The 14,825-nt window shown below is 54.8% G+C and overlaps 1 protein-coding gene across 9 annotated transcripts in view; it reads left to right on the forward strand.

Moving 5' to 3' along the window:
- Window positions 1–697: 697 nt before the first annotated feature.
- HHIPL1 (HHIP like 1) overlaps window positions 698–14,825 on the forward strand; it is a 35,632-nt gene continuing 21,504 nt past the window's right edge. For 3 of the 9 annotated variants that reach the window (XM_081047349.1, XM_081047356.1, XM_081047357.1), the window contains exons 1-2: window positions 7,295–7,583; window positions 13,880–14,526. In XM_081047349.1, coding sequence (XP_080903475.1) covers window positions 7,308–7,583; window positions 13,880–14,526 — 923 coding nt within the window. In that variant the 5' untranslated portion in view covers window positions 7,295–7,307. Of the gene's footprint in view, window positions 706–7,294; window positions 7,584–8,200; window positions 8,392–11,605; window positions 11,739–12,340; window positions 12,630–13,879; window positions 14,527–14,825 lie in introns of those variants that run through there. The other 6 variants (XM_081047351.1, XM_081047350.1, XM_081047353.1 and 3 more) reach the window with 6 other exon arrangements.

The following is a 14,825-nucleotide window of genomic DNA, read 5'->3' on the forward strand; positions in this document are numbered from 1 at the left end:
TGGGCCTCCTGGTTCCCACGGAGCTGAGAGGCCACAGAGGAGCCTGCCAAACAGGTTCCTGGCTTCCCAGCTTCCCTGCTCCTGTCGGGATTCCAGCTCCATCTTGTTCTGGTGTGTCTTGTCAGTTGGGACCAACAGAAAGAGGTGGAAACTGCCCAAGACCACTGCAGGCCTCTGGGACATGGCCCACCCAGCTGTCCGAGCTCTGGGCTTGCAGGCCAACTCTGCAACTTCAGGATGGGGGAATCTGGTACCTGTGTCAGGCCAGAGCTGGCCCTGTGGGCTCCCAACAGGATGGGTGCTGGCCTGCAGGCTGCCCGAAAGGGATGGCTGTGCAGGCATAGGGGTGGAAAGGGCAAGGCCACCCCAGACAGAGGCACCAGCATGAGCAGGAGAGGCAGGCTCGCAAGGAGACAGGCAAACGGACAGAGCAGAGGACATGAGGTGCCCTGCGAGTTTCGCTAAGGCAGGCTGGGCCCGGGTGCTGAGGGGATGGGGTGAGTGTGCAGGTGAGCGTGTGGCTCCGCGGGTAGGATAACCTCTTCCTCTCTGTCTTCTCTGAGTGAAAAGTACGACAAAGATTGCTTTAAACTTTTTATTCTTTTCAGGAGAGGTGTGTGGGGTCACAGGTGACCTCAGCTTCTTGTCCCCACATTCCGGACAAGGAGGATGGAGGAAGAAGCACTGTCTGGAAATCCAAAACGCGTAAGTCCGGTCCACGTGTTTTTCTCCCTCCCCCTGAGGATTCTCCGGCTTTGACCTCATCACCTCTGGACCTCGTGGGGCCACCAGCAGGATGAGGCAGCTCCATGGAGCCCCCTGGTGGCCTGAAGAGTTGTTGCGGCCACGAGGGCCTGGGCGGGCTCACTCCCCGACATCCACTGAACTACGTAGGACCTTTCTCGTGACCCAGACCGGAGCCAGGAGCTCCTCTGGGTGCCAACAGGGAAACGTCGTCTCCCAACAGCCCTGTAATGTGGGCGTCACCCCCATGTTATACATGTGGACACCTGGAGGGGACAGTCCCATATCATCAGCCTGCTGCTGAAAATCCATTGTCAGGGAAACAAGCAAGAGGCTTGTTTCTTGAAAACTAACATGAACGTGTATTCGTTTAAAAATAGAGTGCCTGCATAGACTGTGGAAGATCACGCGAGAACCTGGAATCTTCTGCACTTCCCGGAAGCAGAATCAGGGGGCTCGGGGCGTAGGCTGGAAGGAGCTCTCATCACGGGGTCTAGTTTTGTGTTTTTTGATTTTTTTAATGACATAGACGTATTGCCTATACTTAAAAACACATGAAAGATTTAAGTATTCATGCACATTCAATGGCAGAAAGGAACTTTGAAGTGACCAAATGTTCTCCCAGTTACAGCAGCGCTGACAGGAGCTGCTCAGACCTGCTTGTATGCCTCCAGTGGTGGGGTGCTTACCCCTGAACAGGCCAACTCGTGATCGGGAAAGACCCTCTCTCTGTGGACTGAAATCCATCTGCCTGGTTTAACCTCTTCCTCCTGAGGTGATCTTTTAGGTGTCCGTAGAATGTCTAGGATTGGCTGAGCGCCTCCTGGGTGCCAGGGGCCATGGTTTCTGATCCCAATGAGCTCAGAGTCCAGTTTCTGGAGTCTAAGCAATGGGTGGGATTCTGAGACCACTGGGTACAAGCCCTGGCGGAAGCAGCACTCGCCTACCACACACTGGGCAGGTGGCTGTTTGTAACAACAGAAAGGAGGCCCTATTGCCCAAAGCCTCTGGCCATTCACAGTACCCACAATTCATTGTGTCACATCCTCTACCCCCACTTCCTGCAGTCTGGTCTCTTCAGAAATGCCTTAGTGATAGGCAGCTCATGTCCTTGCATTGGGGTGTTCTAATCGGATACATCTGACTGGTCATCCATTCTCCACATCTCTGAGTCTCAGTTTCACCATCTATAAAATGGGGTTAATAATACTACTCACCCTGGAAGGTTGTTATGAGGCCCAAGCGAGATAAAAGTAATATGCACTAGAGGGTGTGAGTAGGAGCCAGGGTAGGTAATAGAGGAGAAGAGACTGCCCAAGATCACTGCTAATAAGTGGGTAGGATGTTGGGTAGCAGGGAGCTGGGGCTCCTGGGTGCAATAGGTCCTGTCTCAGTTTGCTAGGACTGCCATAACAAAGTACCACAGACTGGGTGACTCAAACAAGAGGAACTTATTCTTTTGTGGTTCCAGAAACTACAAATCTGAAATCGAGGTGTCCGCAGGGCTGGTTCTTTCTGAGGACTGGGGAAGGAGAATCTGAGCTTGGCGGTGGCGTTAGGTCCTGTCCTGGAGCAAGGCTATAGCTCTCATCTCTGGGAGCCTAGCAGGATAAGAGCAAAGCTGGCATTTATTCCTCAGGGGACTGGGGGATGAGGGAAAGGAGGCTGTGCTGGGATCCCCAGAAGGTTCCTCATAGTCGGCTCCTGAAAAATCTCCCAGCTATGGGCCCCTCTAGGGAAGTGTGCTCAGGGGCTCAGGGTGTGCAAATGTCTTCCCCTGGGCTTCTGAGCAAGAGCCTGGGTGGGCCTCTATGGGGCTGGAGGTGGAGGTGCCTCTGCCTAGAGGGGTTGGGGGTGGGGCAACATCTGTCAGACCTCTTGATGGGGGGCCCTTCCATTATATTTCCCACCTAACTCTTCTCCAGGCCTGGCAGGGCGAGATGCCATTCCTTTTTACAGATAAGGAAACAGACAGGTGAGGGTCCTGGCTTAGATGTGTATCAAGGCAACAGATTAGAATAGTGTTAAAAGGTGTGCTGGGAAAATTGGAAGACTTATAAGAACGAATAAATGAGCCAGGCTTTGGCTGCAGGACTGCTAAGAGCTTTTAGCAAAGAGGTGCATCTTGAATCTTCAGCAGGGGCTTGGAACATGGTGTTTCTCAAACTTACCTGACTGTGGCACCCTGTGTAGCCCCAGCCCCCGATGAAAGCACCCAAAACCCATACTCTACAGAACAGAGTGTGGGACATGTCTGAAGACAGCATTTGAAATTGGAATCCCCCAGAACAGCTGGGCCAGTTAGCAAGTTGCAGAGCCGGACGCAAACCCAGTGCTCTGGATTGCGAACCCACGTCTCCTCACACTGTGGCTCACAGTTCCTCATGTTTCAAAACAGATTTAAGACATCTGAAGCAGATGTAGTCAAGTATTCACGTGGCTGAAGTCTGGTGATGTGTTCTTGGGTGTTCTTTCTTCTCTTCTTTATAATTTTCTGTAGGTGTAAAATGTTTACAAAAGCCGCCTGCTTTTGTAGGGGCCCCAGGTCCCTTGCCTGGCCATGAGCCCCATCACACAGGTAGTCAGGCTGCCAGGGTGGCAGAGCGATGACTAACTCTCATCCCAGTGCGTATGAGACGACTCCTAGCACATTCTCTGGCTGCGGCTGAGTGGCCTAGGAGGCCAGGGCTGCTATCCTGAGACAGGGAGGCAGGTGGCCCAGTGGGCAAACAGGCTGCCCCGTGGCCTTCTTTCCTCCTCATTCTGGACAAGGAACTAATGACCGTGTAATTAGCAGATGTCTGGTCTGCAGGAGCTGATGCATGGCTGCCCACACTGACCCAGTATGGCCGGAAGAGGTTTTGGATGTTGTACTGGCCTGAGTGTCCTAGTTCTGGTAGTTCTGGCAGCCGATGATGCCCACTAGGCTCCTGGAAATGTGGGCAGTGCTCCTAGACTTTCAGAACCAATGGGCTGGGACCCAGAGTGGCCAACAGTGGCCTGGTCTTACCTCTTCCCCACTCCCACTCAAAAGGTATGGAAACGGGGGTTGAGGGTTGGGGGAGGGTCCTGCATGGGGTCAGGGAGGGGAGATTACAGTAGGGCTGGGTGTCCACCTTGTGCCAGGCGGGGCCTGGATGGGCGAGAAGGCAGCCTTTGTGAGCCCTGAATCATCTGCTGACAGCACAAAGCCAATGTTTGGGGAAGCAAATCCCGAGGTTTTCTCAGCCACAGGACTGGCTTCCGTGGCTGTTTCCATCAGACAGGGCATGAGGGTACATCAGCTCAAATGATCAGCTTTGTCCCTGCTGCTGACACTGTCCTTCCCCCACCTTCCCATAAACATCCCCGGTTCCAGAGGCATTTGGTGAAATTGTCCAGGCCATCTAGCCTGTGGCTACAGGCTATGGCAGGAGCTCAGGCCCTGATAGCAAAGTCAGAGCATTCGTTCATTCATTCATTCATCCACTCACCCATTCATTCATCCTTTTGTCCATCCATGTGCTTATTTGTTCATAAAAACAATAAAATGCCCAGCATGTGCCAGACACCTTACCCTCGGGGTTCAACAGCCGGTAGGGACTAAAGGACTCCATTCTGGCTTCTACTACTGAAGTTTGTTTTGTCTGAAACTAATGTAGCTACTCCAGGTTTCTTTTTAGTGGTAACATGATGTATCATTCTCCATCCCTTTATTTTTTTTTTAATTTTGTAATTTTTATTATTTTTTTAACAGTGTGTACTTCCAGGAGTTTTTTTTTTTTTCCCCAAGTCAAGTTGTTGTCCTTTCAGTCTTAGTTGTGGAGGGCGCAGCTTAGCTCCAGGTCCAGGTTCCGTTTCTAGTTGCAGGGAGCACAGCCCACCATCCCTTGCGGGGTCGAACTGGCAACCTTGTGGTTGAGAGGACGCGCTCCAACCAACGGAGCCATCTGGAGCTCAGCGGCAGCTCAGCTCAAGGTGCTGTGTTCAATCTTAGTTGCAGGTGGTGCTGCCCACCATCCCTTGCGGGACTCGAGGAATTGAACTGGCAACCTTGTGGTTGAGAGCCTGTGCTCCAACCGCCTGAGCCACCGGGCCGGCCCCTGTCATTCATTTTAGAAAATTCTCAGCCGTATTACTTCAAATACTTCTGCTCCATTCTCTCTTTCTGGTTTTCCAATCACACAGATGTTATAACCTTTGAAATTGTGCCACACTTCTTGGATGTTCTGTTCTGTTTGTTTTTTAAACTATTTTTCCCCCTCTTTGTCAATTAATTTGGGAAGTTTCTATTGACGTATCTTCAAGTTCACTGATTTTCCCCTTGGCCATGTCCAACCCACTGATGGACTCATCAAAGGCATTTTTTTTTTAAAAAGTTCTATTTATTTAAGTGTGTTTTTCCAGGACCCATCAGCTCCAAGTCACGTAGTTGTTTCAATCTAGTTGTGGAGGGCGCAGCTCACAGTGGCCCATGTGGGGATCGGACCGGCAACCTTGTTGTTACGAGCACCGCGCTCTAACCAACTGAGCTAACCAGCCGCCCCCAAAGGCATTCTTCATTTCTGTTACAGTGTTTTTGATTTCTACCATTTCTTTTTATTTTTTTCTTAAAGTTTCCATCTCTCTGATGACACTGCACATCTGGCTTTGCATGTTGTCACCTTTTTCCACTAGAGCCTTTAACATATTAATCAGAGTTATTTTCAATTCCCTGCCTGATGGTTCCAAATTCTGTGTCTTCCCCTGAGTCTAGCTCTGATGATTTTCCCCCATCAGACTGTGTCTTTTCTTGTCGTTTAGCATGCCACGTAACTTTTTCTTGAAAGCCAGACATGATGTTCTGGGCAACAGGAATTGAAATAGATAGACTGTTAGTGTGAAGATTTGTGTGATCTGGCTAGGGATTGCGAGTGTTTAATCTCTGCTGCAGCTGTAGGAGCTAGTGGCTGCAAATTCCTCTGCTGTCCGCCTTTTTCACATTCTCTTTGAGATTTCCTAAGAACCCCACCTTAGATAGAGTGTGTGTCTTGTAGCTCTTGGGGCTGTAACCCTGTTACTATACTAGAGGCCTGTTGAGGTGGTAGTAAGGAGTTGGGAGGAGAAATGTTCCATAACCATAGGTCCCTGGACTGTGACATTCACTCGTGTTTCTTAGTTTCCCTCCCTTAGGTTCCCTCCCTTAGACAGGAAGAATAGAGGGGGCTGGATTTGGGGAAATGCCTTCCCTCAGGGTGGATAGGTTCTGGTAAAGCCATTTCCCCTGGAGAGTTGCCTTTGCGATGGAGAATGCTGTGGGTATATTTCACAGTGATGACTTTCTCCCTCCCTCTGCAAGAGCCATGAGGAGGCCTTGGGGGGTGGGTGGTCCTGGAGGTAAAAATCACAAAAGTTTTCCCCCTCCTTTGGACTGTGAATCCCTGTCCCCCGAGTTTCTCAATCTCATACTAGTGCACACTTGGCCTCCAGCAATTCATCAAAACTCCCATTTTAGCCATCCTACCAGTTTATGGCTCCAGCAACTTCTTCTCCTGATGAACAGATCTCGACTGAGACTGGATTTGTTTGTCTCTCCAGGTTTGGGGGTATTGGTGGACCCTCAGAACTCAGTTCTCCAACGGGTCTAAGAAAAGTCATTGATTTTCAGTTTGTTCAGCTTTTTTCCTATTGGCAGAGAGGTGCGATGGCTTCCAAGCTCCTTATGTATCAGAACAGAAATGGAGATGCTTGTGTTCTCAAGTACCAGCTTGCTGTGTGAGCTGGGCAAGCTCCTGGGTGCCCTGTGTTCCGTCATCTATATAATGGGACCCACACTCCAGGGGAACGGTATAGGGCAGAAGCTGGGCCAGGAGTGCAGGATGGAGACCTGAAGGCCCACCCAGGAGGCACGCAGTGTGGGCGGGAGCAGGCCCAGCAGTCCTGGGCTGTAGCAGAATCTGCTGGCTCAAGAGGGAAGAAAAGGAAGAAGCTTGGGGTGGGGTCCAAGAGTGGACTCTGGAGGCTGCCCCAGCCCTCCCCACACCCACGCCAAGGTTTCACTTCTACTTGTGATTCCCCGAGCAGCAATGCCTGCCCTTTGTAAGGCTGCACCCCCATTTTTAGGTGATTTCGTGAGAATTCCCAGCCATCGTCTCTATCGTGACCCTCCCCTGGCCTAGTCAGAGGTAGGACTGGAACCCCAGAGTCCAGGCCTCCCTCCCGGGGCTCCTGGGCTAAATAGCGCCTGACAGAGGAAGCTGTGTCCCAGGCAGCACGGGAAACAGCCCGCACCAGGGGCCCCAGGACGCAGGCCCACTGCCATTGTCCTTGGAAAGCCTCTGGGTCTAGGAGGAAGAGGCTGCCGGACCAGCGCAGCCGGAACAGAGGTTGTGCCGTGTTCGAGTTCTTCCGTCTTCAGTCCCACCAGGGTGTCCCGCACCACAGGAGACTATCTCGCAGGGCAGGTCCCCAAGCTCGAGGCCCTGCTGGGTGCCCCCCTCCCGCTCAGCGATCGCCCAGGGAGGGTGCGGGCGAGGCGGGAGGCGGGCGCTCAGGGCGCGGCCGGCAGCTCCCCTGGGGCCGGGGCGGAGCGGGGCGGCGGCGGCATGGCGGGCGCGCGAACCGGGGCCGGGGCCGGGGCGCTGCTGGCGCTGCTGGCGCTGCGGGCGCTCCGCACAGCCACGCACCCGCAGTGCCTGGACTTCAGGCCGCCCTTCCGGCCTCCGCGGCCGCTGCGCTTCTGCGCGCAGTACTCGGCCTTCGGCTGCTGCGCTCCAGAGCGGGACGCGGCGCTGGCCGCGCGCTTTGGGGCCCTGGCGGCGCGCGTGGACGCCGGCTTGTGGGCCTCGTGCGCCGGCTACGCGCTCGACCTGCTGTGCCAGGTGAGCGGGCGCGGGCGGAGGCAGGGCGCGCGCCTGGGACCCGTTCGCCCAGCCGTGCGCGGCGGCGGTGGCGACACGCGGGGCGAGGATTAGGACCCCGAGTCCCCCAGCGGGAGTAATTCGGCCCAGAGCGGGGGGGGGGTCGGGGGGGGCAGGCATCCTGCGACGGCCAGGGCTTTGCCATTCACTGGCTTTGTGACTCGGGCCTTCTGTGGGCCTCAGTTTCCCCTCCTGAAGCAGGAGTCCGGACAGATGCTGTCATCACTCCCTCAGCATTTAGAGGCTCCTCTGTCCGGGGATCCCCCAGTGCCCCGCCCCAGGGAGCCCGCCCCCAATTGTCGGGGAACCAGGGTGGGAAGCCTTTGTTCCGCTCCGCGCTCCCTGGCGTTGTGCCAGGGGAGGTGGGAGCCCAAGGGTCTGCAGAGGGCATGGTCAATGTACTGGCCTTGGGTTTGCAGGGGGGTGGGGGGGCAGTGCTCCCAGTGAGGGTCCTTCCGCTGCCCCCAGGGAGCAGTGTCACAGCCCCTCCCAGACTCTCAGACCTTGGGTGAGCCCCAGGCTGGGGTGCCCAGGCGGCTTTGGGCCTCCCCTCTGTTGGTGCTGTGGCCTCTCCCTAGGATGGTGCCCCCACCAAGCAGAGGCTCACTCATCTTTCAAGACCACCTGAGTGACAACGTTTTGGTGAAACCTGTCTGTCCCCATCTCCCTTCTGAGGATGGAGCCCCAGCTTCTCTTCACAAGAGGTTGTGCCTTAGCTGTGCCTTTTCTTCCTGCGTGGGTCTGATTCCGCATGGCTGACTGGAACCGGGTGGGTAAGGGTCACGGCTGTTAAGCCCTAAGGTTGGCCTTGTCCCAGCACCGGGCAGTGAGAGGACTTGGAGCTGCAGGTGTCCTGCAGGGTCAGCGCAGTGTCCCAGCCTTCAGCCAGCAGGGCAGCAGGGGCAGGAGAACTGGCTTAGAATCACACAAACTGGGATTTGACCCTGGCTCTGCCCCTTCCTGGCTGTGTGACCCTGCGCAAGTCACCGCTGCGCTTTAGTTGCATCGACCTTCAAATGGGGGCACTCTTAGCTGCCCCCAGGGCTGCCACACAGGCTGAATGACATATACAAGGGGCTCAATGGAACATTCCAGTTGGATTTCTCTGCTGCCTCCTTGGTCCCCACTAGCGGCCCAGCCCTGGGTGGGGACCTAGCCAGGCCGAGAGGCTGACTCAGTGAAAGCCTAGAGAGGCAGGGGCTTGCTTGGGGGTCACACAGCCCAGTGGTGGCCATGGTGTGGGCAATTGGACTGCACTCATTGCTAATGTGAGCAGACCATCTGGGTGGGAAATAAGAGGGGTTGGGAGCAGATGGGGCGCCCTGGGGAGCTCCAGAATGCAAAGGATGGGGGGTGCCTGACTTTGGTGGACTCTGCTGAGGCCCCACTTGGCATCTCAGAGGAGCTAGAATGGTCTGGTCAAACGGCTGCCTCCCTCACCTGCCTGAGGGGTTCCTTGGGGCCAGGTCCTGTGGCCTTCCCACCTCTGATCACATACCAGGATTCATGCATTCATTCCACATTTGTTGACTGAGCACTTACTATGTGGCAAGCTCAGAGGGTCTGAGGAGGAGGAAGGAAAGGGTCAGTCCTGCTACCTCCCCTGGCAAGAGGGTCCCCTATTTTCTTGGGAACCTTCCCAGTATGGCCTGGCTTTGAGCAACCAGCAGTGGAATGGCTGCTAGCATCTCACCCCAGGTTTTTCTGCGAGTGACCTCATGTCTGGAGTGAACTTGGAGAGGGCAGCGGAGACTGGATCATGGTTTCCCTGGAGGGACCTTGTGGGAGGCTGGGAGAGCCCTGGACAGAAGACTGTACTCTGTGAGCCAAGGTTGTGTCTGGATTCAGCTCCTCCTGATTTCCACCACCAGAGGTGGTTGCCGAGGTACCTTATTTACAAGTTTTAGTGAAAGGCAGCAGGCATTCAGGAATTCACATCTGCCTTGGGGAGATGGACTCCAGACAGGAAAGAGAGACCATGAAAACATGCCTGCACCCACAGTCCCCTCCAGAACCTGCCCCCTTCTGGCACCCACAGCTCTTCCAGATGCCCAGAATAGCTCCTTAGCCAGAGGGTGATTGTCTTTCCTGGACCCTTCAGACCCTTTCTTGGGGCTTTCTTGGAAACGCCACACTTTCCCTGGAAAAGTCAGGGAAGGCTTCCTGGAAGAAGGAACATTGAGTTACTTTTATTGATATTATTATTATTAGTTTGATAGCCTATATTGTTTAGCATTCACTGAACAAGATAGCATATGCATAAACTTTATGAAGTTGGAATTCCTGTCCCCTTTTACAGATGAGAACATAAGCATAGAGAGGTTAAGGAATTTGCCCAAGGTCACACAGGAAATGGTAGATTCAGTCTCTAGTGTGCTCTGACTCCAAAGTCCTTCTCTTAATCACTTTGCCACATTGCCTGCCTTCTTGAAGCCCCACTGTGTGCTGAGCCCTGGGTCCCATAGTCAGGAGGGTAGACAATACATGCACAGAGATAATTAAGTCCTAGCTAAGCACACCAGCTGAGCCATCTCTGGCAATGGGGATGTGATAGCAGAAGTGGAGAGCTCACCCGACTAGCTACAGAATAACAGTTTGGTGAGTGTTATGTCTGAGATATGGCTGTGAAAGCATCTCCAAGGGCCAGGGAGCAGTCAGAGCCCTGGGAGAATGGAGAAGTAAGAAGAGACTTTTGAGTTGGGCCTTGAGTCACGAATAGGAGTTTTCCAGATGCAGAAGTGGGCGGGGCAGAACATCCCACAAGAGAACACTGCACAGGACTCGGTGTTCCTAAAGAATGGCTGGTGGACGTAAGGAGCCTTCCGGGCTCAGGACCATGAGTCAGGAGTATCAGTGACTGCACGGTGGCAGCCTTGGGGCAGTGAGGTGGGCAGGCTGTTTGCTCCTGGGTGGAATGGCCCAGGCAGCTGAGCACTATGATTCTGCGTTTGCTTTCCATGGGTTTTCTGCCATCTGCCCCCACTGGCTACCTTCTGATCGTCCTGCTTGTCAGCAGCAATCCCTGCACCCTCTAGTCATTCCTGCTTCTGGACTACCCAGGTCTGGGCACCAGCTTTGCACTGTGTGTCAGTATAAGTACATAGGCCAAGAGCAAGGGCCTACCAGATCCAGTGTTTTGATGTGTGGGTGCTGGACTTCCCTGTCTCCCTAGAGACCCTCCTTACTCCCTCTCCAGTTCTAGGCTGTGCTTTGGTGAATGGAGGGCACTCAGATTGGTTCTAGAAGTCTGTTCTGCTCCCCACTGTGTCTCTGAGTCAAGGGTGGTGCCTGGCACACAGTTAGTGCCCAGTAAACAGTTGCGGAATGAGACATTGCTGACTCATGGAGAAAGAGCCCTGGTCTGGACGTCAGAGGCCTGCGTCTGAGCCTGGCTTGGCCACTTCTTGACTTGTGACCTTCATGCGTCAGTTCCTCATCTATACAATAGGAGTCACAGTGACCCTACCACACGGAGAGTAAATGAAGCGTGTGTGCACACAGACTCCCCCTGGTCCTCCCATAGCCATTGGCTGGACCACAGGAGGCTCTCAGGGGACCGTGGGGGGAGAAGTGGCACCGTACAGAGGCCAGGCCCGGCCCTCTGGCCGCTTGTCAGCAGAGCGGGACGTGTGAAATGTGGTATCCCCGTCGGGGCCTGGGACAGTGACTGAACCTCTAACTGCACGTCACTAAGTGGCCCTCGGCTCCACAGTAGCAGTGGAGGGGCCAGGAAGACAGGCTGTGGTGTGACCAAAAGCCACAATCATGTAACGGGAGGGAGGAGCCCCTGGCCTGGAGCCTGAGAACACAGCCAGAAGGGCAGTCTGCCACCGCTGTGCTGGACGCCTCCTGTTGGAACCTGGCCGGGCCCTGCCTGTGAGGGGGGAACACGCGGCTGTCAGCACCTCCCCTCCTGCGGGAAGAGCAGCCCCTGAGTCCTCCAGGGCCCATAGCTGAGTCAGAGCTGGGCTTGGCTGGGTGAGCTCATGATGGAGCGGTGTGTGTATCAGACACAGACAGAAGTAATTATATCTGCTCTTGTCAGGAGTTCTGACCAAGGGAGGTCTTTAGAGAGCCTGGGGAGCCGAGGACTCTGCCCTGGGCAGGGAGGTACAAGTAAGATGGTGCCAGGGGGTGGGTAGTTAGCAGCCAGCCAGTGGAGCTGGGAAATACTCTGCTTCTCTCTTCCTCCTGCCTGTCCACCCAAGCCTGTCCACTCTGGCCTGTGACCTCGGTCAGTGGCTTCCTTCTCTGAGTCTCTGCTTCCCCATCTGGACACACCTCTTGCCTGCAGATGCCTCAAGGAGGAAATTCAGATTCACTGGAGCACCCAGCCTGGTCCTGGTCCACAGTCTGCCCGAATGCCCAGGAGCTGTTACAGTTATTGCTGTGCTCCAAAGGCCATGGTTATTATTTAAGGCTGAATAGAATTCTGTCTATAAGGGAAGGGCATGCCTGCAAAGGGAACAGTGCATGCTAAGGTTCAGAGGTGAAAATGTCAGGAAATGGAGGGTGGGCAGGAGGCGGGAACACTGGAGATGGGAGCTGATGGCAGAGCTATGGGGAAGCTGTGGGCAGAGTGGATCAGGCGTCAGCGAGTATCTGGATACGTCTGTGTTGGCTGTCAGGCTAGGGGGAGATGGGAGGTGGGGTGGGCTCTCAGCTCTCAGAGGGAGGGTGCTGGAGGCTTGATGCTGGGAGAGGCCTGGTCAGGTTTGTTGCCTCCACCTGGGTTTCCCAAAGCAGAACCTAAGGCAAAGCTGGTGGGCTATTTCCTTATGAGAGTGAGTCGACCAGGAAGCTGGAGTGATGGGTGGAGGGAGAGCCCAGTTAAGGATGCAGTTTCCAGCTGGCTACTGCTAAATGTGACTGATGCTTGAACCTGCAGGCCCACGTTTCCAGGAAACCATATGAACTGTGAATCAGGACTGTTCGTGGGCAGGGAGGAAGGCGGAACAATTCAGCTGTCAGCTCCCTCCTCCCAGGGGTCAAAGGCTTGCCCCAGAGGTATTACCTCCTGCACATTCCAAATCATGGGCACTGCATGCGGTCCACAATGTCTCATGAATGGGGAAGCCCTTGGTGGGAGGCAAGGGGTGAGTCATGGCTGTTGGGTTTTACCCTGTGAAGTTAGCGCCCAGCAGAGCTAGAATGGGGGCCACTGAGGCTGAGAGGGTCTGAAGAGATGCCCCAGGGGGTCTGATTCCTTTATCTCATGGGAAAACTGCTCTGGTAGCTGACAGATTAGGGGCCAGCCCCTGGAGTAGAGGACAGCCCTAGGCCTCTGCCTGGCAGAGGCTGTAACAAGGTGCTCGAGGGATGAAGAAGAGGGGGATCCAGGGGCTGGGGGGGGTGTGAGGGCATGGGCGTCATCAACGCACACACGCACACATACAGGTGCCAGCCTCCATGGTGCTGGGGAGAGCGGGCTCGCCCTGCAACCAAGCCCAGACTCCTCCAAGCTGACTGAATCGCACTGAATGACAGCTGGGGGGGACTGCCTCAGTCTCCCCATCTGTAGCACTCTCCCCCCAAGGGATCTTGTGAGGATTAAGTGAATGATGGAGGTAGGAGCACTTTCTCACCATTAAGGGATGGTCAGGCATGTTAGTATTCAGCAATTTCCCTCAGTACCTACCAAGAGCCTGCTGTGTATGTACTGGGCATTGTCTTAGGCTCTGGGTGGGGCAGTGACCAAGACAGGCGACAGTCCTGCCCTCATGGAATTAATGTCCTGAGGAAGACAGACAATAACCATGTAAATGCTTTCATTTTTATTATAATATCAAGGCATGTTAGGTGTTGCTTTTTTCTTTTATAAGGTGAGTCGGAGGCCAGGAGGAAAGGGGGGTGGTGGAAGGTGGTCAGGGAAGACCTCTGAGGAGATGGCCCTTGAGCCGGGAGCTAAACAAAGCAAAGGAGGCATCATATTAAAAGAGAAAGTAGATAAAAGTACCTCAGACCCTCCTGGCACACAGTAGGTGCTCAAGAGTAGCTACTGATGTCGTTGTTATTAGTCATAGTAATAGTTGTGGTTATTTGTTCTAAGAGAAGCATTAAGGCAAGAGAAAAAGAATGCCAGCAAGGAGACTTGAGGCCTGCTGTGGTTGTGACTAATCCTGCTAACAGACAGATGGACTTGTTCCCATTTCACAGATCAGCAGCCTGACGTTCTAGGAGGTGGGGTCACCTACCCAAGGTCACAGAGCTGGTAAGTGCCACCACAAAGCATCCCTGAGCTGTCCCTCTCTTCGCAGGAATGCTCGCCCTATGCGGCCCATCTCTACGATGCGGAAGACCCGTCCACGCCCCTGCGGACAGTGCCCGGGCTCTGTGAGGACTACTGCCTGGACATGTGGCAGACCTGCCGGGGCCTGTTCCGCCACCTCTCACCGGACCGCGAACTCTCGGCACTGGAGGGCAACCGTGCCAAGTTCTGCCGCTACCTGTCCCTGGACGACACAGACTACTGCTTCCCGCGCCTGCTGGTCAACGAGAACCTCAACTCGAACCTGGGCCGTGTGGTGGCCGATGCCAAGGGCTGCCTGCAACTGTGCCTGGAGGAGGTGGCCAATGGGCTGCGCAACCCCGTGGCCATGGTCCATGCCCAGGACGGCACCCACCGCTTTTTCGTGGCTGAGCAGGTGGGGCTGGTGTGGGCCTACCTGCCCGACCGCTCGCGGCTGGAGAAGCCCTTCCTGAACATCAGCCTGGCCGTGCTCACCTCACCCTGGGAGGGCGACGAGCGCGGCTTCCTGGGCATTGCCTTCCACCCTCGCTTCCGGCATAACGGCAAGCTCTACGTCTACTACTCGGTGGGGGTCGACTTTGACGAGTGGATCCGCATCAGCGAGTTCAGGGTCTCGGAGGATGACGGGAACACCGTGGACCACGAGTCTGAGAGGTGGCCTCCCTGGGGAGCCGGGCAGGGTGGGGGCAGGGCTGGAATCCGGCCAGTATGACCATGCAATTCATGCTGTGTGCCGCTCAGGTTGTTACATGTTTGGAACATCACCCTGGGGAGGAGGGCTGAACCCCATGTTCTGTTCTGGGGTCAGGGGAGGGACAGCTGCCAAGCAGATATCACAGGATCAAGTCCAGACTCCGGGTCAGGCACTTCAGATGGTCCGTTTCATTTGGTTCTCATAAAGCTCAGTGAGATTAGTATTACCTTCCCCGTTTTATAGGTGAGGACGGGAAAGC

The sequence above is a fragment of the Rhinolophus hipposideros genome, assembly GCF_964194185.1.
Source record: "Rhinolophus hipposideros genome assembly, chromosome: 5".
NCBI lineage: Eukaryota > Metazoa > Chordata > Mammalia > Chiroptera > Rhinolophidae > Rhinolophus > Rhinolophus hipposideros.